The 22,897-nt window shown below is 36.8% G+C and overlaps 1 protein-coding gene across 1 annotated transcript in view; it reads left to right on the top strand.

Annotated features, from left to right (window-relative positions):
• The window catches only part of LOC149083289 (tumor protein D53-like), a 106,139-nt gene that overhangs the window by 48,836 nt on the left and 34,406 nt on the right, over nucleotides 1-22,897 (top strand). Inside the window, exon 4 of the mRNA XM_089236533.1 lies at nucleotides 17,121-17,222. Within this exon, the coding sequence (XP_089092659.1) occupies nucleotides 17,121-17,222 (102 nt within the window). The remainder of the gene's footprint in view (nucleotides 1-17,120; nucleotides 17,223-22,897) is intronic.

Raw genomic sequence — 22,897 nt, 5'->3', positions numbered from 1 at the left:
CTAGTCTCACGGCAGTGTTTTACGTCGGGCATTATTGGCCGAATGCTTCTGGAGGAGTCAAATGCGTTGTGCGCCACGCGTTTCGCTTATCTCTTCATTTTTGTTTTCTTTCACTTCCCTTTATCGAGCTCGATGCTTTCCTGCAAACCGGAGAATACAGAGTAGCTGATGGGGGGCTGATCAGGGCTGTGAGCTGATGCACCACGGTAGGAAAACACAAATGTGTAGTGTGATTATGTAACACATCTCTGTAGATGCGAAATGATGCAGTTCGGTTCATGCGACGCCAAAAACTTACGTGCGGAATGTTTTTTCCCTTTTTTTTCTCTATGCACATGGAACCGCTCTGCCGGACACAATATGTAAATCGCCACAAATCCATCACAATAATCCGTTGCCATAATCCATCACAATATGTAAAATAATATATTTGTATATATATATACCATTTTTAGTGTATTTTCAAAAGCCAGGGGGGGGGGTAACGGTCCACCCTTCCAGCTTTAGAAAATACACCCCCCCCCCTAAATGACTGACCTGCTGACGTAATACTTGAATGACCCTTAAGGCGTGATGTGATGCGCTTGTACAAGGTTCTTTAAAGAAAGAAAACAAAAAATGAGTGGCAAGTGTATGTACTTTTAATAACTTGTGGCTGCAAAATCCCTGCTATCAAGATTAGTTGCTGAGTGTGCCACACAAAAATGCCGCCAAATGCAAGCTGTGCTTCAATGTCGCTTCAATGGGTGAATCTGCGCTGAAATCCATTGAGTTTATATTACTGGAGGGAGTATGATGCAAGGCCATAACTAGGATTTTTATATTGTCTTGCTGCTTCCACACCAATTTGGAATTCGGTAATTTTATAACTGTGTTCACCTAAAAATTGCCACACAGGGCAGTTACTCCGCCTTCTAGTTCCAGCACTGGTATGACGTCAGTGGTCTACATCATTTTTTGGAAGATCACGTGAAGTGTTGAATGTCTGCGTGATCTCCGTTATTTTCTAATGGCATCCATAGTCATTTAAACGAGTTTAAAACAATAAATGAAAGAAATAATTTCAGTATCAATGATATGATTCCGAAATTAATGAGAGATAATTCCAGAATTAATGAAAAAGATAATTTTAGCATTTATGAAAGTAATAATTCCAGTATTAATAAAGAAATAATTCAAAAATTTATAAAGCAATAATTCCAAAATTAATGAGAAATTATTCCAGAATTAATGAAAGATTATTCCAGAATTAATGAAAGATTATTCCAGAATTAATGAAAGATTATTCCAGAATTAATGAAAGATTATTCCAGAATTAATGAAAGATTATTCCAGAATTAATGAAAGATTATTCCAGAATTAATGAAAGATTATTCCAGAATCAATAAAAGAATTCAGCATTAATAAAAGAAAGAATTTCAGCATCATCGAAAGAAGAAAATCCATAATTCATGAAAGCAATTATTCCAGAAGTAGTGAAAGAAATAATTCTAGAATTCATGAAAAAATTCCAGAATTAATAAAAGAAATTATTTCAGCATTATTAAAATAAATAAATTCAGAATTAATGAAAGAAATAATTTAATCTTTTTCTATCTTTAGAAGAGTTTTTTTTTAGTCTTTTAAGAAAATTAATAAAATTAATATTTAGAGATTAAACTGTACGTTTCACTGAGGAAATTGGCAGGCACGAACTGTATTATTCAGTGTGTCATGCTTTCCTTGCATTCGTTGTTGAGTCACTGCAGCTCCATGCTCCCTCCAGTAATAAGAGCTTGATGCTGAAATCCTGTATGAAAAGTGAAAAGCATTGCGATTTGGTGAAAATCTGGCTTCATCTTCAAATCATTTTCGAATTTATTACTCAAGAAAATTATTGCCATGAATGATTCCATCAAGCCTGAAAGTGACACTGTTGAAAACAAAATAAATGTTTCATTGGAGGTCATTTAGTGAAAAATGAAGTTGTGAATGCAGAAATTATATGGACACTACAATGTAGGAAAAACCATCATTCCTACAAATCAATATAAACAGCCTTGGTGGTGGGGGGAGGGGGGCTGTAGATAATATGCAGTGGCCTATAAATCATTCTGAGAAATATATTAGAGCATGAATTATTATAAATACTCAGTGTGTTTTTAGTTTATAATTCTTGAATTATCAGCAAGAAATTAGAGTAATTTGTACTTTTGATTTGTTTGTAGTGGAAACATTTTCCATGGGAAAAATTTGTCATAAAGCTCAGTGATTTCTTAATGATTTACAGTGGTTTTTTCTATGATGAAAACATGCACCTTGCTCGTCTTTTTTTTTTTTTACATATTTCAATGTTGGTGTGAAAATTTGAAGATGCATAAGTATGCAATAAATTCACTGTATGATATACATTACGGATGATATGAAATAAAGTATGTAGAAATGTAATCTCTGAAAGTTTCAATCAAAATTAAATATACTTGTATTATTTATGTGAAAAATGTGCATTTGTAAAAAATGGCCTTGATTTTTAAGTTTTACCTTGAAAATTGCTTGAATTTTTTTTCGTTGGAAGAGTACGAACCACGTTTAATAAACGATGGTTTCGGCTCTCGTATATAAGAAACGTTTCTGCCAATTTTTTTATTTTCCCTCATCAATACGCATTTGCAGGATGCGTTTTCAGCGAGCGCAGGTGTGCCTATGGAGCTTGCTGTGGAAAGTTTTGTCTTAGGTGGTGAAGAAACTCATTGACTCGTATCACAAAAACATTGGTGGGGGTCTAGGGTTGCCAATCGTCTGTATATATGTCTCGCAAGGGCGTATGCAGGAATGGATTGCGTTGAATATTCATGATAACCTGAGGGCTTAGGTGATTTCGAGAAGTAGATTGAAGCCATGAGTGGAGATATGGGGGGGGGGGGAAATGAAGACACATGGTTCGTACAGTCCTTAAAAACCTTGAAAAGTCCTTGAAAAAAAAAAGTTAATTTTCAAGGCCTTGAAAGTCCTTGAAAATCCATAGGAGTCCTTGAAAAAGAAATTTTTTTTAAGAATTCTGTGAGAGTCCTTGAAAAATTTGTGTTTATCGAAATAGTTTTCGCCACTTTTTTTTTTACTCCGTAAGTGACGTCCTTAAAAAAGTGCAAAGCACAGGGAAAAAAGCCTTAGCAGCCAATAGCCCTGGATAATTGGATTTAAAGCAAGTTTTTTCCCATTAATTTTAAGCCGGTTTTCGTAGGAGCAGGTTTTCTGTGCTGCGTGCAAAGTGAATCGCCCAGTGTGACACGCCGTCCACTCACCAATAATAAGAAAACAAGTTTGACTGTTTTCCTAGAGAGCACAACAAGTCTCACGGCAGTGTTTTACGTTGGGCGTGATTGGCCAACTGCTTCTGATGGAGTCAAATGCATTGTGCGCCACTCGTTTCATCGATCTTCTCTTCATTTTTTTTGTTGTTTTCTTTCACTTCCCTTCATCGTGCTTCCCTTCAAACCGGAGCATGCAGATGGCAGAGTAGCTTATGCCAGGGCTGTGAGCTGATGTGCCACGGTAGGAATACACAAATGCGTAGTGTGATTATGTAACACTTTTCTGTCAACGCGAAATGATCCAGTTCGGTTCATGCAGCGCCAAAAACCTATGTTGGAATGTTTTTTCCCTTTTTATTCTCTGTGCATGTGGAACCGCTCGGCCCGATGCAATATGTAAATCGGCGGCGGCGTGCTCTCACCCTCGCGGGAGCTCGGCTTTATACTGTAGGTGGGTTTTTTTCCGCGTGTATATATACATTTATATATGTTGGATTGTTTTTTTTCCCCTGAGATTGCCGGTTGTTATCTGTTGGCTGTTTTATTTATTTTTTTTATTACCGAAAATGATCCTGTTTTTTGTCCTTGCAACTTTTATGGAATAAAAGCTAGAGTTCAAAATGAGCTTCCGTTCGTTGTTTTTTTCTTCAGCTCAGTCGGCATGCTCTGGCACCCAACAACCAATACCTCCTTCTAAAGTAGAAGTCCTTCTGCTCTAGAAGGTATTGCAATAACCCACTTCTAGGAAAACCCGGCTTTATGGTGGCATGTATCCTGTGTAGACGTATTTGGAGTCGTTATAAGTCATTTAACTTTTGTACAAGTTATTTTTTCTGGAGGAATTGAGAAATCAATATCTTAGAAAAAAAAGTTTCATAATTTTTGCCGAAATAATTTCAGCCTTTCGGTCCGTTAGTGAGCGAAGCTTCCTCTGATTACTGTCAACCATAGGCGGAGATAGACTTGGAAGTCTGGGGGAGGGGCACGACAATGATGTCAATTCATATATGCATATATACATTAGATCAGTCAACTTCACTTTTTATGCTTGCCCCCTCCCCCGTATCTCCGCCCATGCTGTCAACAAAATATTTATTTAGGGGGTGATGTGAAGCGCTCATACAAGGTTCTTTAAAGAAAGAAAACAAAAAATGAGTAACAAGTGTGTGTACTTTTAATTACTTGTGTGGCTGAAAAATCCCTTCTATCGAGATTGGTTGCTGAGTGTGCCAGACAAAAATGTCGCCAAATGCAAGCTGTACTTCAATGGGTGAATCGGCGCTGAAATCCATTGAGCTTATATTACTGGAGGGAGTATGACGCAGGGCCATAACTAAGGATTTTTGTATTGTCTTGCCGCCCCCACCAATTCAGAATTCAATAATTTTATAACAGTGCTCATTTAAAAATTGCCACCCGGGGCAGTTTCCCCTCCCCCCGCGCCCTCTAGTACCGGTGCTGGTATGACGCCAGTGGTCTACATCATTCCTTGGAAGATCACGTGACGCGTTGAATGTCGGCGCATCTCCGTTATTTTCTAATGGCATCCATAGTTGTTTAAAGGAGTTTAAAACCATAAATGAAAGAAATAATTTCAGTATCCATGATATGATTAATGAGATCTAATTCCAAAATTAATGAAAGATAGTTCCGGAATTAATGAAAGAAATAATTTCAGTATTGATAATATGATTAATAAGAGATAGTTCTGGAATTAATGAAAGAAAAAATTACATTATTAATGAAAGAAAAATTTACAGAATTAATAAAGCCATAATTCCAGAATTAATGAAATAATTTTAGAATCAATAAAATAATTCAGCATCATTTTCAAGAAGGGACTAGAAGGAGCGAATCTCGGGCGCGCCACCTATATTAACGGATACGGCTGGTCTTGACCGTCACAAGGTAAAAAAAAATCAAGACACTGAAAAATGCATCCCAGAAAAACAGGCCTTATTCATTATTATTCAGGTCATCCATTAAAATTTCAAAAAAAAGTGTCAGTTTTCCCTTCTATTTGTTTGACGTTTTCTTTGATGTGGAATGTGTCATCACATGATGAACTACAGATTTTTCAAGTCTGTGAATTGGCACCTATGCATGTACCAAGAATGAACAACTGCAAGGTCTTCCATGATATTGGAATAGATGGTCATCCACCAACAGTAAGGTTGCAATAATATAGGCAAATTCCAATATTCATCCAGCCACGGTATCCAATACAACCTTCACCACGGCATTAGCGTATGTCTGAATAAGTGACCTCATACACTCTTCCCCATATGAAAATTTATATTCTACAATCGTGAAATAGAACAATAAAAAGCAACAAAAACATACCTGTATTGATCATATCGTATGTAAATGGTGATCGCTTATTATGGGGCTACAGAGATGAAGATTCGAGAGGAAGAAAAATTCTAAAATTTCTGTTGAAGAATCACCTCCTCAATCAAGATCTACAAACTCCAACGTATGTGCATGGAAAGTCAAAAGTGTGGCCTGATCTTTCTTCAACTCTCCAACACTTTCGACTTTTACGTCATGAGAAATAAATGACAAGGACATTTCGTGCCAACACAAGCATATTCAAATCAACATTGTTGAGAGCATTTGTGTTTCTACCTATCCTCGATATCATTTAATAGAAAGCGGTCCATTTTATAAGAAATTTAAACTGGTGGGGCACTAGAAGAAAAAAGGCACTCGAAGTGGAATAAGCTCCAGTGTGTTCATACAAATGACCTAGCAGGCAAAAATTTAAAATTTAATAAAAATATTAAATTATTAATAAAAGTATTAACTAATGAAATTATTAAACTCATTAATTAATTATAACTATCTCTCTGTTAATACATAACATATGTAAAACAGGGAGGGCGCGATGTACGAACTTAAAAAAAGCGTAGCAAGAAATCTATCAGAAGTTTACAGAGCGAACTACAATCAAAAATTATGCACAATGGGGATAATGACACATTGTGTTGGGTATTGATTCAAAACATGCGAGGTAGAAATTATTGCTTGTACAAAAGGATGCAGGGGGAAATTATATAGCACATGCAGAAAAATTATAACGTTGTCCAAAAAAATAGGTTCATTTCTTTATCGAAAACAACAAGAAACCGGATTTAAAACAAGAATTAATTTAAATCATTATTCGACATATTGACTATATGTCTTGTATTTCCTGGGACATTCCTGTATTTTCATGTGATTTAATAATAGACTTAGTATACAAGAAATTTTTTTGAAAAGCTCAAACAACTAGCAAATACATGGGTATTTTTTCCATCCAAATGGCCAAGAAAAACGCCAGATATAGTTGAAAAATAATTAAGTTAACACTGTTCTAGCTTGAGCAGGCACCAAAGAAACATGTGCAAACACAAACTTTAGAATGGAAAATAAAAATAAGAAAATTCTTTTTTCTGATATTAAAATGCAGTTGTTGATTTTTATCCTTTTTCAACAATAACAAGAAAATAATCCAAAAAGGACACGAGAGGAAAAACAAATATTCAGTTTAAAAAAAATCTTAACAAAAAGTAATGTTACATAAGTCCGCATTTGCGAGTTTGATTCAGGCTAATGGATGCTATTGCCTTATATCTTTCAATTTTAATACCAAAACAATAACTAGCCCTTCCTAAATCTTTCATTTCATAGCGCTTCTTTAGTTGTGTTTCATCCCAATTTGTAAGTTCTAAACAATACTAAAAATAAGAAAGTCATCTACATATATGGTAGCAATTACTACTTTGTTAATTTCCTCAGTTTTAATGTATGCACAACTATCAAAAAAATTTTGCCTAAATCCCATCTCAACTAAACCTTTTTCTAGTAATTGATACCAAAGCCTAACACTTTGCTTTAATCCATTTAAAGCTTTATTAAGTTTGAGTGCTTTTCCTTTCAAATTTTACTGATGGTATTCACTTAAACCGTCTGGAATTTTCATGTAGATTTCCTCACTTAAGGTTCCTTGCACAAAAGCCATAACAGCATCCATTTGATAGATTTCCCAATCATATATAGCTGCATATGCTAGCAAAACTCTTAACGTCACATAATGTACAACTGGTGAAAATATTTCATTATAGTCTATCCTTTCAACTTGAGAGAAGCCCTTACCTACTATAGACGAGTTTTACACCTTTCTATCTCACCATTAGCATTGTACTTGATTTTGAAGATCCATTTGCAATCTACGATATTTTTATCTTTAGGCCAATCAACAATTTTCCAAGTATCATTTTTAATGTGATCTGCAATGGTTTCAGATATTGAATGTTTCCAGTGATTTGCATCAGTGCAAATTTAAAGTTGTAATTTGCATTTAGAGCCTCATCAATGGTTTTTTGCTCATTTGGGAAACAATCTGTTGCCAGTGCTAATGCTTTGCCTATGCAAACGCGATTTAAATCTTGCATACCATCAGTATTATATTCTTGGTAACAATTTGGGAGTCCCTATCAATGCAGGGTTCGTACGGTGCTTAAAACTCCTTAAAAAGTCATTAATTTTCATTTCCTTTTGAAGAAGCCTCAAAATCCTTGCAGCTGTTTCTAAAAAAAAAAAAAAAAGTAGACTCCCCCCCCCCCCCACTTTGGAATATTTCCTGCTAAGGTTGATGAATGGTTGATGATGAGTAGTACTTGATGCTGAAAGGTCCTTAAAACAAGGAAAAAAAACAAGGCAGGGATGAGGAAGATTTCTTTATAGGGATTTCAAAAAGCCACCCTGTAGTGGGTGGGAACAGCCAACACCTTCTAGAGCAGTCTGCTCTGGAAGGTGTTGGAACAGCTCTGCCAACGACCAGCTCAGCTAAGAGATAATAACACCTGATTGGTGGGACTACAATGGCCACACTGAAAAATGGGGAAAGAAGCTTGTTGCGCTTTCAAAAATATTGACAAATTGAAATTAATAAATCAGATAAGTTCTCACTATCATTCCTGTCAGGAAATGATGCTACTGCCAGTGGTGGGAACTCTGTGCCAAAATTAACATCGTGCTCCTATAGTGTATTTCCGTACTTTTCTGCATCAAATAGCGCTTGTTCACTTTTTTTTTTGTGTACTTACTACTACTATTGAAATACTTTTATACCTGCTTTGTACATAGCTTAGAGGAGAAATAGAGAAATACCTATATTTCTTCTCTAAATGGTATGTGCAATGATGTGCTTAGCACATTAAATTCTCAGACTTTCGGAAAAGGGCACAAAAAAAAATTTGTTTTTCCGTGCCACGAAACGATTCTTTCCCAGAGAGAGTGTTTTATTCCTTTGTACTTCAGCACCACCCCTTCCTCCCATCTTCCATAGTCACACTTAAAATTATCAGAGAAAATAGTTTTCAAGAGTAATTTCACTCCTCTCCAAAATTTTAAGGGATATTAACATTTTTTTATTATTATTAAATATTTTTATTTTTTTAAGCAGTATTTTATCTTATGAAAAATAAAAAAAAATTACACAAAATTTGAACGTCCTCTACAAAATTTGGAGGATTGAAATTGAATTTAGATGTGTATTGGATTTTCCTGGCAAGTTCCCGCTCTCAATTCTGTCCCCGAAAATCAGATTGTGGTTATAGCAGCTCCTTATTCAAATTATCTGCCTCTCATTGGGCTTTTCATCACGAAACCCCAATCATATCCTTGTTCGTGCAGCTGAAGATGGCTTACTCTTTAGTCCATAGTTTCCCAACCTTTTTTCTCCCATCGCCCCCTTCTTCGGAAATCTTTTTCTCCCTTCACCCCCCAACGAAATCCAACCCATAGGATCCTTTGTTATACCCGTAGCTTCTACCACCCCCTGGAACATTCCACTGTCCCCAGGGGGCGTTAACACCCACTTTGGGAATCACTGTTCTAGTCCAATGTTTCTCAACCACCGACCGCGGTTTCCGTTTAAAAAGAATAAAAAAGTTGCCACTGCAAGCAACAGGAATTATTATGGTCGATTGTCGTTGCACCAAATCCTGATGTTTCGTTGGGAAAAAATAATTTCCTGATTAAAAGAGCTGGCCGCCGAATTATGAGTTCTAAATTGCCAAACATAGTTTTGAATGTCCTGAAATTTGCTGCCATTTTGCAACAATTTTTTTCTGAGTATAACTGAAAAACAAGAAGGCAGCTGGAATCATGCCAAAGAAATTGAAAAACTTAATTTTAAAGAATTTGTATGTGTTGATCCACTTTAAGCGAGAGGTGAATAAATAGTTGCTGCAAATATAAATAATTTTGTAAAAAAAAGTCTCTTAGCTTCGGTTTTTTTATTTTTAATAATTGAGGGGGAATGAATATCACTTAGAATTTTTATAATTTATGTGATGCTATTAAGAGTTATAATTTTGACTGAAACTTTGAAGATTTTAGAACACTGGCGATAACAGAAAAGTATTGATTATCTGTATGTGGATTGATTATTTTATGAATTCTAATAATGCTGGTTAAGAAATCTGAAGTTGTAATTTCTGAACCACTTCTATGTCTAAAATGTTCTCACTAACTACTACATTATTTTGATTATGTTCTATCTTGCTATCTACAGGATCAGGTCTGTTATCCTCACTATCTAAAGAAGTGTTTTCCCTAACCATTCTCCCACTGAATAAAGAATTATCATGGAACAGCATTGTCTCACTTTATGGTACATTTCATTTTCCAAAAATGGACATCCCGTACATTATTTTATTAGTTACAGGATCAATCAACTTATATCCCTTTCTTTCATGGCAATAGCCAACAAACATTAGTTCTTCTGCCTTTTCTTCCCATTTTGAACGTTTCTGTTTCGGGATATGAGCAAATGCTCGACATCCAAACACACTCAAGTTCTCCAAATTTGGTTTCTCACCATAAAACTTTCCATATGGAATCATGTCTGAAACTACTATAGTAGGAGAGATGTTTTTACAGTAATTTGCTGTTTGAACTGCTTCAGCTCAATAAATAGGTGGGCATCCACCAACATTGATCGTGCTCTTTCAACTAGGGTTCTGTTGGTACACTCTGCAATGCCCATCTGTTCAGGTGTATAAGGGAATTGATTTCTGATGTAAAATACCCTTTGAAGCTAAGTACTCTTTCATTTTAGAGTTCACATATTCAGTACCATTATCACAGAGCACAAAACTTTCATTACTTTGCCAGTTTGCCTTTCTACAAATACAGTATTTGAAATGCTCTGAATTTTTCCATCACTTCATTGAAGATGGTTTCACTTACCCTTTCTACTATATATGATAGAGCTTTTGCATCTTTTGCTACATCATCTTTAGTTCCTGCTACATAAGCCCATAGATCCCTTTTGATCAAGTGCATTTTCATTGCAAACTTCCTATCCATATAGTTTGTCCTGCCAGTGGTAAATGTACCTTGGCCCCCAGACATTCTGACTTATTTCTTATCTCTCAATTTGGACAAAAGAAAAAAGGGATTCCAATAAATTTTCTACTAAAATAATTTGAAACTAATTTAAAACAGCTTGATTTAGCCTCATCCCCATTGTACCAGTTAAGTCTAATGTGCACATGGTTACTACTAAGGTTGATGATGTGTACTTGATGCTGAAAAAAGAAGGAAAAAAAAACAAAGTGGGGATGGAGAAGATTTCTTTATAGGGATTTCAAAAAGCCACCCTGTAGCAGGTGGGAACAGCCAACACCACCTAGAGCAATCTGCTCTCCTCTTCTAGAGCAGAAGGTGTGCGAACTGCTCTGCCGAGGACCAGTGCAGCAAAGAGATAACCGACACCTGATTGGTCGGGCTACACCCACTTCTTATATGTTGAATGGTATCTGATATGCTATGTGGTTACTACTTAACCCTATTACCAACATGTGGTTACTTTGATCCCCTTATTTAATTCTAAAAGCCTATAAATAGAATTAAACTTAAGCACAACACCAACTACTGTTGACACATATTTATTCTAAACCCCCTTTGGGTCCATAACCTAAAAGGACTCATTAAGGAGAGAACTAAAAAAACACAACATACCTCAATGGTGGTAGGAGCCTGAATCATATTTATTACAAAGCCGCTTGTAAGTTAAGCGTACCCACTCAATGTTAAAGAAAGGCCGCCAAATTTATAGCAGCGGCATCTGAAGTTTGATGTGTAAAACTTGCTGATTGATCACGTGGCTCCCACGCTTCTCTTCCCCCTTCCCTTGATCGCGTTATTCCGATTTCAACCTTGATTTATTTTTCAGTCTATTGCTACGGAACCTAAAAATCTTATTCCCACTAAAGCGTAAATTTTTTACTTCTTTATAGGAGACGTACTTGTGCATAAAAATATAAATCACTCAGTAACAATAACAATGTTATCGACACTTCAACAGCTAAATCTATACTTGTGAACACTCGTCTTCGTGTCATTTTACACCCATCAAATGCACGCAGACTTATTCAATAAGTATTATTTTAGTTGGCCCATTTTTATAATTTTAAAGATGAACAATTTGCCAAAATAACCACGAGCAATAGCTAATCAACCTAACCAAGAGTCATCACGTGAGTAAGTGAACAAAATGGGGTCGCGATAGGGAAATGCATTATGGGAAATGACTTTCCCACCCAATGCTAGTAGCCAATCATAGGCCAGCAGGCACCCATCTAAACAGAGAGGGCGCTGATGCCATTTGGAAGTTTAACCATAGGACTGTTTACGCTTACTCTTAATGCAGCTTTGTATTTATTAAGAGAACACCACAGTTAAGGTACCCATAACTGCATAGTGGTGACATCTAGTGGGAAAATTTGAAACTTACATTTTTAATAAAATATTAGGCATTTGCTACGCAGATGGTACTCAATATTCCAGATGGAGATGATTTCTCGTGATAATACTGAGAAGACAATAATGATGTGTAGAAAGGCCGGCATGCCATTCCCTAACTGCAGGCGCAATGGTATTAATGACATGCAATCACAATAAAGAAAAGGCCATTGGCAAAATCGGACAACCAAAAGAATCTGCTCACAATCTTCTACAGCTGGTTGTCGGCGAACTTCACTGACCATTCAATAGCATTTTAAGCGTTTACTTGGAAGTTAAGGGAAAAAAAAAACAATATCAGTAGAGTTTTTAAAAACTTCTTTCATTTCTTGAAGTTACATCCCCCCACTTTTCAAACCCCACACTGCTACTTCCGCTTTTTCGCACTTTACCCAAGGGGATGTGGTTCTCAAAAATCCTGTGTTTAAGAGGCCCAATAATGAATCACCACTGTGATCTTTTCTTTCTTTGATGATGAAAAGAAGGGTGTCCCCTCTTCTTGGGAAGGGGGGAGAAGTAACCATCAGCAATTCTACTGCATAATGTTCTATGGACCACTCTCTCCACTAATTGCAATAGCTATCAGCGCTTTGATATTGGGTGTGGTTTTGAAACTGGAAGCTGTTTCTTTTCCCACAAAATGTAAGTTTCAGGGAAAAAAGTGAATTGAAAATATTGAAAATTTCCAAATATTTCTCATTCTTGAAGAAAAGGGTTTCTTTCAAGCAAATTGTGGCCTGGTGCAACTGCACCTTTCGCACCTGCCCAAGTCCAGGCCTTGTAATGAAGTTCACTATGATCTTTTGAAACTAATTATTTTACTGTGATTGTTTTTGAATATTTAACATTTAACTTTTTTTATACTACTCTGTTTCATGAAAACATATTGCAGAAAATTGCCCATTTTTGGGCGAAACACTTTTTGGTATATTCACGATAGATGCTTATGTTAAATTGTGTAACTTTACCAATTTCAAAACTTTGATTGCGATTTTTATACTCTAAAACTTAAACTTTTCTCTATGTTTTAACAAAAATTTAGATTTGTGAACCTATCACACTGGAAAAGAAGTCAAAAGGAACTCTCGCAACGTAATTCACTGTGTTTTGGCAAAGGAAACAGTATTCAAGTTATCACCAGTAGTTATGTGCACTTGGATGACCGATTCAAAACACTGTTTTCTGTATACAGCAGGTGCTTCACTGATTAGTAGCTGACATTTGCTGTGCATATGTAAAATACTTCGTTCCTTTCTGAGAACACATACTAAATCGTTATAATAAGACTGCTAGAGGTTTTTACCACTGTCCATAAATAACGGGTCCAATGGTGGAAATTGGTGTTCTATTGTCCGGAAATTCCTAATCACTCGTCCAATTATTCCCCTATGAAGTTACGCAGCTTGGTCACTGGCGAGTAGCACAAATGTTTTTCCAGTCTCCAAGGAACGTGAGTTACCCAGTTTTCTCATGACATTATTGTCTTCAGGACATTTTCTGTGGTGCCGACAATGGCAAACCGTGAACACACAAACAACAGGGTCACCTGGTTGTCAACAGAGAGCCCTGAACAGGGTTTAAGCTACGGTCGCGTTTTTCGCAAAATGCGAAAGAAAATCGTAGAATGCGAAAGAAGTAGTAGCCACTTTCGCAAAAATGCATACAGGAGGTACAAAACGAGTAGACGTCCAACCATCAATCATTACATTAGCATTGTAGCATTTCGCTAAAGTTTCTCTCCCCCCTCCCCCTTTTTGCTTTTTTGTGAAAGGAATTTTTTATCCAACTTAAACCCTGGCCCTGAAGCAGTAGGATATTTTTGATAAGGGACGGAGAGTATGGAAAAACATTCCCCACCCCTGCTGTATTGTTTGGGTCTCATGAAGACGGATACTCAAAAATACGAAAAAAATACAATTATATATAAAAATACTAATTTCAAGGAGGAGGAGAGAACCCGTAGCCAATCAATTTGTCGTGGTACAAGTTTGTCGCAGTGTAAATTCGCCGCGGTACAAGTTTGTCGCAGCTCCAATCCGTAGCTGTATAAGTTTGCAACTGTGTCAGTTCGTCGGGACGTCAATTTACAGCGTAGGTTTTTTTCTTACACGTGAAAAAGTGGACACATGAACAGTAAGTGTACGCGCAGTTAACTGAAAATAATTCTTTTTTTGTCAATGTGGAAAGATCATCGAAATTAAAATTACAATATCAATTACATTTAAAAATTTAACTGCATATAAAAATTTGAAATGTGAAATAATTGATTTTTGCTGTGATGAAATTTCAATATCATGTGGAAAAATTTTGGTTTGTATGATATTCCCCAAATCACAGTGAGCCTACCTTTAGCGGTAAATTTCTATCTGCTCCATGGGCTCAAGAGTTTCTCTCCCCCCCCCCTCTGAGTGTCACTAACATTTACCATTACAGTATCTCCATAAGAACCTGAAATATTTAATTAATAATTCAATTAAACTAATATTTATTTTTCATTGTATAAGCCTCACTTCCCGCGTTTATTGGGATTTCTATTTCTCACAGTGAAGGAAGTTTGGCGCAGATCAAGAGTAGAAATGTACGGTGCTAATGAATGACGATTCGATGAAGTTTTTATATTGTAGGCTATAATCAGAGGCGGATTTATAGTTTTCTCACCTGTGGACTATTCAAACCTTGCCTCCATACTTACTTTCTAATTCATGTTCTTGATCACCAGTTACTTAATTTGGGTTACGCCGTCTCACTAGAACTTATCATCTTGGGATAAAGCCCACATACCCCCTCCCCACCCAGGAAATATACCTCTGAATATAATCTTACATTGTCTGTTAATGTTAATTCACTTTTGTTGTAAGAAGAAATTTTTACTAATCGTTGACTGGAGCCGTATGAGTGTCATGTACATGAAGTTACATACAATGGGCTAATTAAAAGTGTGATTTCATTCTTTTTACTTGAGAGTTGTTGCTTTAGAGTTGAAAAAAAAAATCAAAAATCAATTGACATTTGCAGTGGTGGGTGTCAGAGACAGGGATGCTGCAGGTGCCCAGGGTACTTTATGACATGGGTATGAGAACCCAGAGAAATGATTCAGAAATCAAAATTTCCTACTTCAAGATCAAGACAAGAACTCACAAGTTGCAAACACTTGCGGCATCCTTGGCCAGTCAAAGGTGCAGACATGAAGGAAACATTGAGGAAGGAGGGGCTGAAAATCGCCATTTATTCCTTATCTAAGGGACTCAAACCCATACTCAGGAAGCGAATGTACCAACATTGCATTGTATATTCATGAGTTATTGGAGTGTGGGGGGGGGGGGGCCCAAATGGCATCAGCCCCCAGTTTCTGGCGCCTATGGTCGGAGTGTTTGAATATTATTTTGATGTGATAATACAAAGTGATTTGAAATGTGTATTGCAGTGTATTACAAAAAAATAATTTGAAAATAAGACTTTTTGCAGCTGTTACACATAAAACTTAGATACATTGTCGATAAAAAATTCCTTAAAGATATATTCTCTGCATGGATACATTTAGTAGTGAATTACAGAAATCGTGCTGGGGGGGGGGGGGGGCACATCAATCGCAATTTATTATCTCGATGTGCACCCTCACTGCAAGAAATGGAAATCCTTACAGAAAGCTGTACGCGCAGCCTATACGATGAAAACTAAATTTTCAAAATTTATTTGATCCCAATTTATTATCTTGGTGTGCTCCTCAACGCCCCTCACTGTAAGAAATGGAAATCCAGACAGAAATGTGGCTTATATGGTGAAAATAAATTTTAAAGCAATTTAAATTTGTCGTGATGATTTGACATCGCGACGGAATGAGCCTGCGACAAATTTGTACCGTGACGAGTTTGTAACACGACGAAGTGACCTAGACCCGGTAGAACCAGAGACATGTTTCCCTTCCTTTATGCCTTGCAACAAAACAAAGGATTTTCAGTGCAATTAGGGGAATAGGGATCCTCCAAATTCTTATAATTTACAATTGCGGCTGGAAGTCTTTGTTCTGGAACTCTAGGAGGGTTTTTCATCTTTCCCCTTGTATGATTATTAGACTGAAAAATTAAAATATGTACCATAATAGTGAAATAAATCAATTAGTTGTTCGTGGAAATGCTTTGAAAAATGAAAGGGTAATTAATATATTCTCATGGCCCGGTACGAGTGATTTCGCGGCCCGGCGGTTGAAAAACACTGCTCTATATGCACTCATGACTAAATTTTCATTGAAAATTGTAAGTAAAAGCATAGGGTTCGTGTGACCGAAATTTCAGAACTATTTGCCCAGTATTTTTCTAGAGATTTGGGAAAATCTCTAAATTCTAAAAAGGACACTTTGAAACATTTTTATAGTCTCGTCTAAAATGTTATAAACAAGGTCACAACTAGATGCTTGGTCAGCTGGGGCAAGGATGAATTTTGGCTTCCCCCTTGTAAATTTGGAAGAGACACATTAAAGGGTGAAATATATGCATTTTTGGTCTGGGGCACGAGACCCACCGGCTCCCTGTTAGTCGTGGCCTTATATATAAATGCATAATTTAATTTAAGGCATTTAATTTGTTTCGTTAAACGAATCAAGTTAAAATAAAAACTTTTAATAAAGATTTTAATCAGATTAAGTTGATTAACTCAACTAAAATTTTTAACTGCAATTACCAATTGAGAGATAATCGATTAACCAACCTGATCAATCTGAATAGCCCTATAAATTACAAAACATTTCGATTGTTTTTTTTATTATAATAAAGTTGTGGAAATTTTTCTAGTAAACTTTGCCACTGTTGCTTGCAGTGTGACCTCATTTTCATCATTTAAATTTTATGCAAGCTTAGGTAGCATTGGTTTTTTGTTTAAAAATAATAATAGTGATCATTATGTAATACAGTGTTTGTGTGCATCATATTATTAATTTATAGCATTATTAATATATTATCAATTGTAACGTGATTATTCATGCATCATGAATTATTTTTATATAGTAATTTTTTGGTGGTTTTATTTTATTCAATTCAGTTTTCAAAAAACAAGTCAGACTATCAAGGTTGCGGGAGAGAGAACATCTGAAGCTTTGCATAACGTTGGAGCTACAGTCACCAAGAAGTTTGAAGAAGTCAAGTAAAATCACCTTTAACTACTTGTGCCATCTCTCATGACATAATTATCATGTACTAATATATAAATAACCCAAACCCTCGAGTATGGTTGCAATGTTCAGAGAGAATCGGGTTCCACTCCGAATATAGCCAACATGATAGAGGTTCAAATTGCAGGAAGCAATATTTTTTCTTATAGTCATTCATATTTTCACTGCTTATATATTTTTATCCCTTGACTATTTATAAATCCAATTAAACATGATCTAGACAAACAGATCATGTTTAATTGGTTTGAATGACAGAGCAAAAAATTCTAGTCATTTTCAGATCATGCATTTTTGACATAGGTGGGCACTAATTTTGTTAATTCTCCGAATATGGATTGTGACAACATATACCCACTTGGGTAATCGTGTATGATATTTTGCCTTTTTTTGTGAATGTTGTTTGCATGCAAAGTTGTTGCAAGAAGTACATCTCTATATTGTTGTTCTATTTTTATATGGGGAGACTCCAAATGACTAGATTGTTTTGACTACAATTGTTACACTTGTCCTAGTTTTCTCATTAAAATTGTTCTTTTTTAAATTGGGTAGGTGAAAGGTCTGCAACTGTAATTTTCTTTTGTGCTTAGCTTTTGACTGCTTGTGTAAAAACCCTTGCATGGTTCGTACGGTCCTTGAAAACCTTGAAAAGTCCTTGAAAAAAAAAAGTTTATTTTCAAGGCCTTGAAAGTCCTTGAAAAAGAATTTTTTTTAAAGAATTCTGTGAGAGTCCTTGAAAAATTTGTGTTTTCCGAAATAGTTTTCGCCACTTTTTTTTTTTACTTCGTAAGTGACGTCCTTAAAAAAGTGCAAAACACAGGGAAAAAGCCTTAGTAGCCAATAATCCTGGATAATTGGATTTAAAGCACGTTTTTCCCCATTATTATAAAGCCGGGTTTTCGTAGGAGCAGGTTTTTTGTGCCGCATGCAAAGTGAATCGCCCAGCGTGACACGCCGTCCACTCACCAATAATAAAAAAACAAGTTTGACTGTTTTCCTAGAGAGCGCAATAAGCCTCACACGGCAGTGTTTTACGTCGGGTGTGCTTGGCCGACTGTTTCTGGAGGAGTCAAATGCATTGTGCGCTACTCGTTTTACCGATCTTTTCTTCATTTTTGTTTTCTTTCACTTCCCTTCATCGAGCTCAATGCTTCCCTTCAAACCGGAGTATGCAGATGACAGAGTAGCTGATAGCAGGGCCGTGAGCTGATGCGCCACGGTAGGAATACACAAACGCGCAGTGTGATTATGTAAAACGTTTCTGTCGACGCGAAATGATACAGTTCGGTTCATGCGGCGCCAAAAACCTATATTGGAATGTTTTTTCCCTTTTTATTCTCTGTGCACGTGGAACCGCTTGGCCCGACGCAATATGTGAATCGCTGGCGGCATGCTCTCACCCTCACGGGAGCTCGGCTTTGTACTGTAGGCTGGTTTTTTTCCGCGTCTATGTCGGGATTGTTTTTTTTCTCCCTGAGATTGCCAGTTGTTAATTGTCGGCCGTTTTATTTATTTATTTCTTTTATGATCGTAAATGATCTTGTTTTTTTTCCTTGCAACTTTTATGGAATAAAAGCTAGAGTTCAAAATGAACTTCCGATCGTTGTTTTTTTTCTTCAGTTCAGTCGGCACGCTCTGGCCCCCAACAACCAATACCTATTTCTAGAGTAGAAGTCCTTCTGCTCTAAAAGGTATTGCAACAACCCATTTCTAGGAAAGCCCGGCTTTATGGTAGCATGTATCCTGTGATCGTATGTAGACGTATTTGGAGTCGTTGGAAGTCATTAAACTTTTGTACTAGGTATTTTTTCTGGAGGACTTGAGAAATCAATATCTTAATAAAAAAGTGTCATAATTTTTGCCAAAATAATTTCAGCCTTTCGGTCCTTAAGTGAGCGAAGCTTCCTCTGATTACTGTCAACTATAGGCGGAGATTGACTTGGAAGTGTGGGGGGGGGGGGGACACGATGATGTCAATTCATATATGCATATATACATTAGATCAGTCAACTTCACATCCCCCCCCCCGTATCTCTGCCCATGCTGTCTAAGGTTGTATAAGGTTCTTTAAAGAAAGAAAACAAAAAATGAGTAACAAGTGTGTGTACTTTTAATTACTTGTGTGGCTGAAAAATCCCTTCTATCGAGAGTGGTTGCTGAGTGTGCCAGACAAAAATGTCGCCAAATGCAAGCTGTACTTCAATGGGTGAATCGGCGCTGAAATCCATTGAGCTTATATTACTGGAGGGAGTATGACGCAGGGCCATAACTAGGATTTTTGTATTGTCTTGCCGCCCCCACCAATTCGGAATTCAATAATTTTATAACAGTGCTCACCTAAAAATTGCCACCCGGGGCAGTTGCCCCTTCCCCCGCGCCCTCTAGTACCAGCGCTGGTAGGACGCCAGTGGTCTACATCCTTGGAAGATCACGTGACGCGTTGAATGTCGGCGCATCTCCGTTATTTTCTAATGGCATCCATAGTTGTTTGAAGGAGTTTAAAACAATAAATGAAAGAAATAATTTCAGTATCGATGATATGATTCCAAAATTAATGAAAGAGATAGTTCCAGAATTAATGAAAGAAAAAATTACAGAATTAATGAAAGAAAGAATTACAGAATTAATGAAAGAATTACAGAATTAATGAAAGAATTACAGAATTAATGAAAGAATTACAGAATTAATGAAAGAAAAAATTACAGAATTAATGAAAGAATTACAGAATCAATGAAAGAATTCAGCATTAGCGAAAGAAACAAATCCAGAATTGATGAAAGCAATTATTCCAAAAGTTATGAAAAATTATTCCAAAAGTTATGAAAAATTATTCCAGAATTGTTGAAAGAACTAATTCCAGAATTGATGAAAAAATTCCAGAATTGATGAAAAAATTCCAGAATTAATGAAAGAAATTATTCCAGAATTAATGAAAGAAATTATTCCAGAATTAATGAAATAAATAAATTCAGAATTAATGAAAGAAGTAATTTAATCTTTTTCTATCTTTAGAAGAGTTCTTTTTTTTAGTCTTTAAAAGGAAATTAAGTGCAATATTTAGAGACTAAACTACGTTTCAATGAGGAAATTGACAGGCACGAACTGTGTTATTCAATGTGTCATATGTTTTGTATGATATATATGTGTATGTGGCCTCCTTTATTCATTACAGATGATGTGAAATAAAGTAGGTAGAAATGTAATCTCTGAAAAGTTTTAATCAAAATTAAATATGCGCCTATTCATGTTAAAAATATGCTTTTGTAAAAAAAGTCCTTGAATTTTTAAGTTTTACCTTGAAAAGTGCTTGAATAGTCCTTGAATTTTTTTTCGTTGGAAGAGTACGAACCATGCCTTGGATGAGACTTGATTTTACTACTTCTTTTACAGTGGTCAATGCTTTTGCAGGAGGCAATGCATCCATTTTGGGTTGTTTTGCTCCAGTGTTGATGTAATTTAGTGGTCCCAGTAATATTACATTGGCATGATAGCTGATTTTTACTGCTTTGATAAAATTGCTTTTCACATAGGTTTAACCATTTTCAGAGAAGAAAAACTTTAATTTCTAGCACTATTTTGCATACTTATTTTTTATATTTCCTGAACAAAATGCATAACTTTAAAACACTTGTGCAAACTGTAAGGTATCGGGAAGAGGCATGATGGGATTAGAAAGCATGGGTGGGGGAAGAAAGGCCCTTGGTAGAGAAGAGGAAAGAAACTTGATGCTTTCTAGTAGTTAGAGTGGCTCCTGTTGACTCAAGAGGTAATTTTGTAACGTATCGGGATCCGATCCCTCTACGTTAATGATGATCTTGTTGTTATGTGGGAAATTCCTTCTTATTTTAGACCCCAGGGACCTCTCAGTTACCGGAAACCACCAGAGGACCCGCTGGCAAACCGGTAAGGGCCAGAATGTTCGCTTAGTTCGGCAGTCGGCGGGTGGAGTCTTTCGGCTGTCGAACGAGAATGGGCCAGCGGTCGGGCTACTGATGTCCCATATAAATTAATTTCCCTCATGACGACGATGTCGCTATTTTCGTGGAGGGGTCTGGTTCAAATTCTGTATAGTTTGGGCGAGGCTTAAGGGTTTGTCTGGTAAAATATTTTTATTTTCATTAAAGAACCTCTCGGGAGAGTTATTACAAGTCTCTTTGTATGGGAAACATAGAGTTGTACTCACTTGTTTTCGGCGGGGGGCTGCAGACCTCCTTGAAATATTTCATTTCTTTTTGTCTTGTTTGGTTATTGTTTACATAGTCGGGAGAGTCTGATCAGCTCTCTGGATTGTGTCATAATGCCAGATTTCCGATGTATTATTTTATTTGTAATGTTTATTATTTATTGACGCATGAGTATGTAAATCATATTTTTGTTGAGGCGAAAAGACCTTGCGAGGACATGTGGTCCTAGAGTTTTTGTGAAATGGGAGTATAAATTCCTCCCTCTTTGTCTCTGACTCTGCGCTCATCCTTTGTTTTGTTCATTCAACTGAAGCCCTCTAGTTGGATGGTTCTTCGTCTTGCTACCGTATCATTTGGCATTAGGCTGGGAAAATAAGCTAGTAGTTATTTAAAATGAAATAGTTTATAGTATCTGAATTTGTTTCCCGGCAGGTCCGGAATCGAAAGCATTAATTTATCTTCATAGTCGAAATACTTCATTGCTGATGATAGATGGAAAGTAACGTAGCAGCTGGCTGTCAAGGCTACTTGCAGTAGGTAACATCTTGGAGATCCGGCTCTCAACCGAGAGGCCTCTTGCTGGAATAGATCCGGCCCTCAACCGAGAGGCCCCCTGGAGCTGATCCAAGTGGTCCGGCCCTCAACTGAGAGGCCCCCTGGAGCTGATCCAAGTGGTCCGGCCCTCAACCGAGAGGCCCCCTGGCGCTGATCGAGGGGGTCCGGCCCTCAACCGAGAGGCCCCCTGGCGCTGATCGAGGGGGTCCGGCTCTCAACCAAGAGACCTCCGCTGATACTTACGGGGATACGCTACGCCGAAGGTGACTATCAACGTCAGATGTCCGATCGGCATAGAAGATTGACTATTGATGACCATAAACCGGTGAGACCGTATCTTTCTGTCAATGTCGAATAGAGGGTTCTATGTTGAATTAATCTACTGTTAAAATTGTCCAACTTATACATTCGAACCTAATAAATAATTTTTTCATGCAAAAGTTTATTTGTAATAATTTTTCAGTTGCTGCCACTACAATTACTGGATATTTCGAACCGGGCAAGCAACTCCCATAAGGGACGTTGCAATTTTGGGGGCTCGACCAGTTCCAAGTAAATGTGGCAAACCGCGGGTGGAAGTACTTTCGCTTAGAAAAAAATTTTTTTTGAAAAATTTAACATTGATTTTAGAAATGAATCTGAATAATCATAGTACGCCTAGAAATTTAGGTGATGTACAAATTGAACCGGAAGCAAGTGGTTCACAATTGAATAGCGGTTCACAAATGAACTTTACTTATCCAACGATGTCAAATCCTTATAGCGAGAAGCAAGTAATACTTCCCCCGGCATTACCTTTAAATCCCGCAAATTCTTTGGTTCCATTGACCCAACGCAGTGTTGGTAGTCTTATATTCTCAGGTAGTGGAGAAGATGTTAGAAGCTTTTTATTGAAATGTGAATTGTATTTA

Source organism: Pholcus phalangioides, unplaced genomic scaffold, assembly GCF_987345545.1.
Source record: "Pholcus phalangioides strain wild (caught in Gottingen) unplaced genomic scaffold, Ppha-v1.0 ptg000009l_1, whole genome shotgun sequence".
NCBI classification, from domain to species: Eukaryota; Metazoa; Arthropoda; class Arachnida; order Araneae; family Pholcidae; genus Pholcus; species Pholcus phalangioides.
The sequence above is the reverse complement of the archived record's forward strand: the minus strand, read 5'-3'. Positions and strand labels throughout refer to the sequence as shown.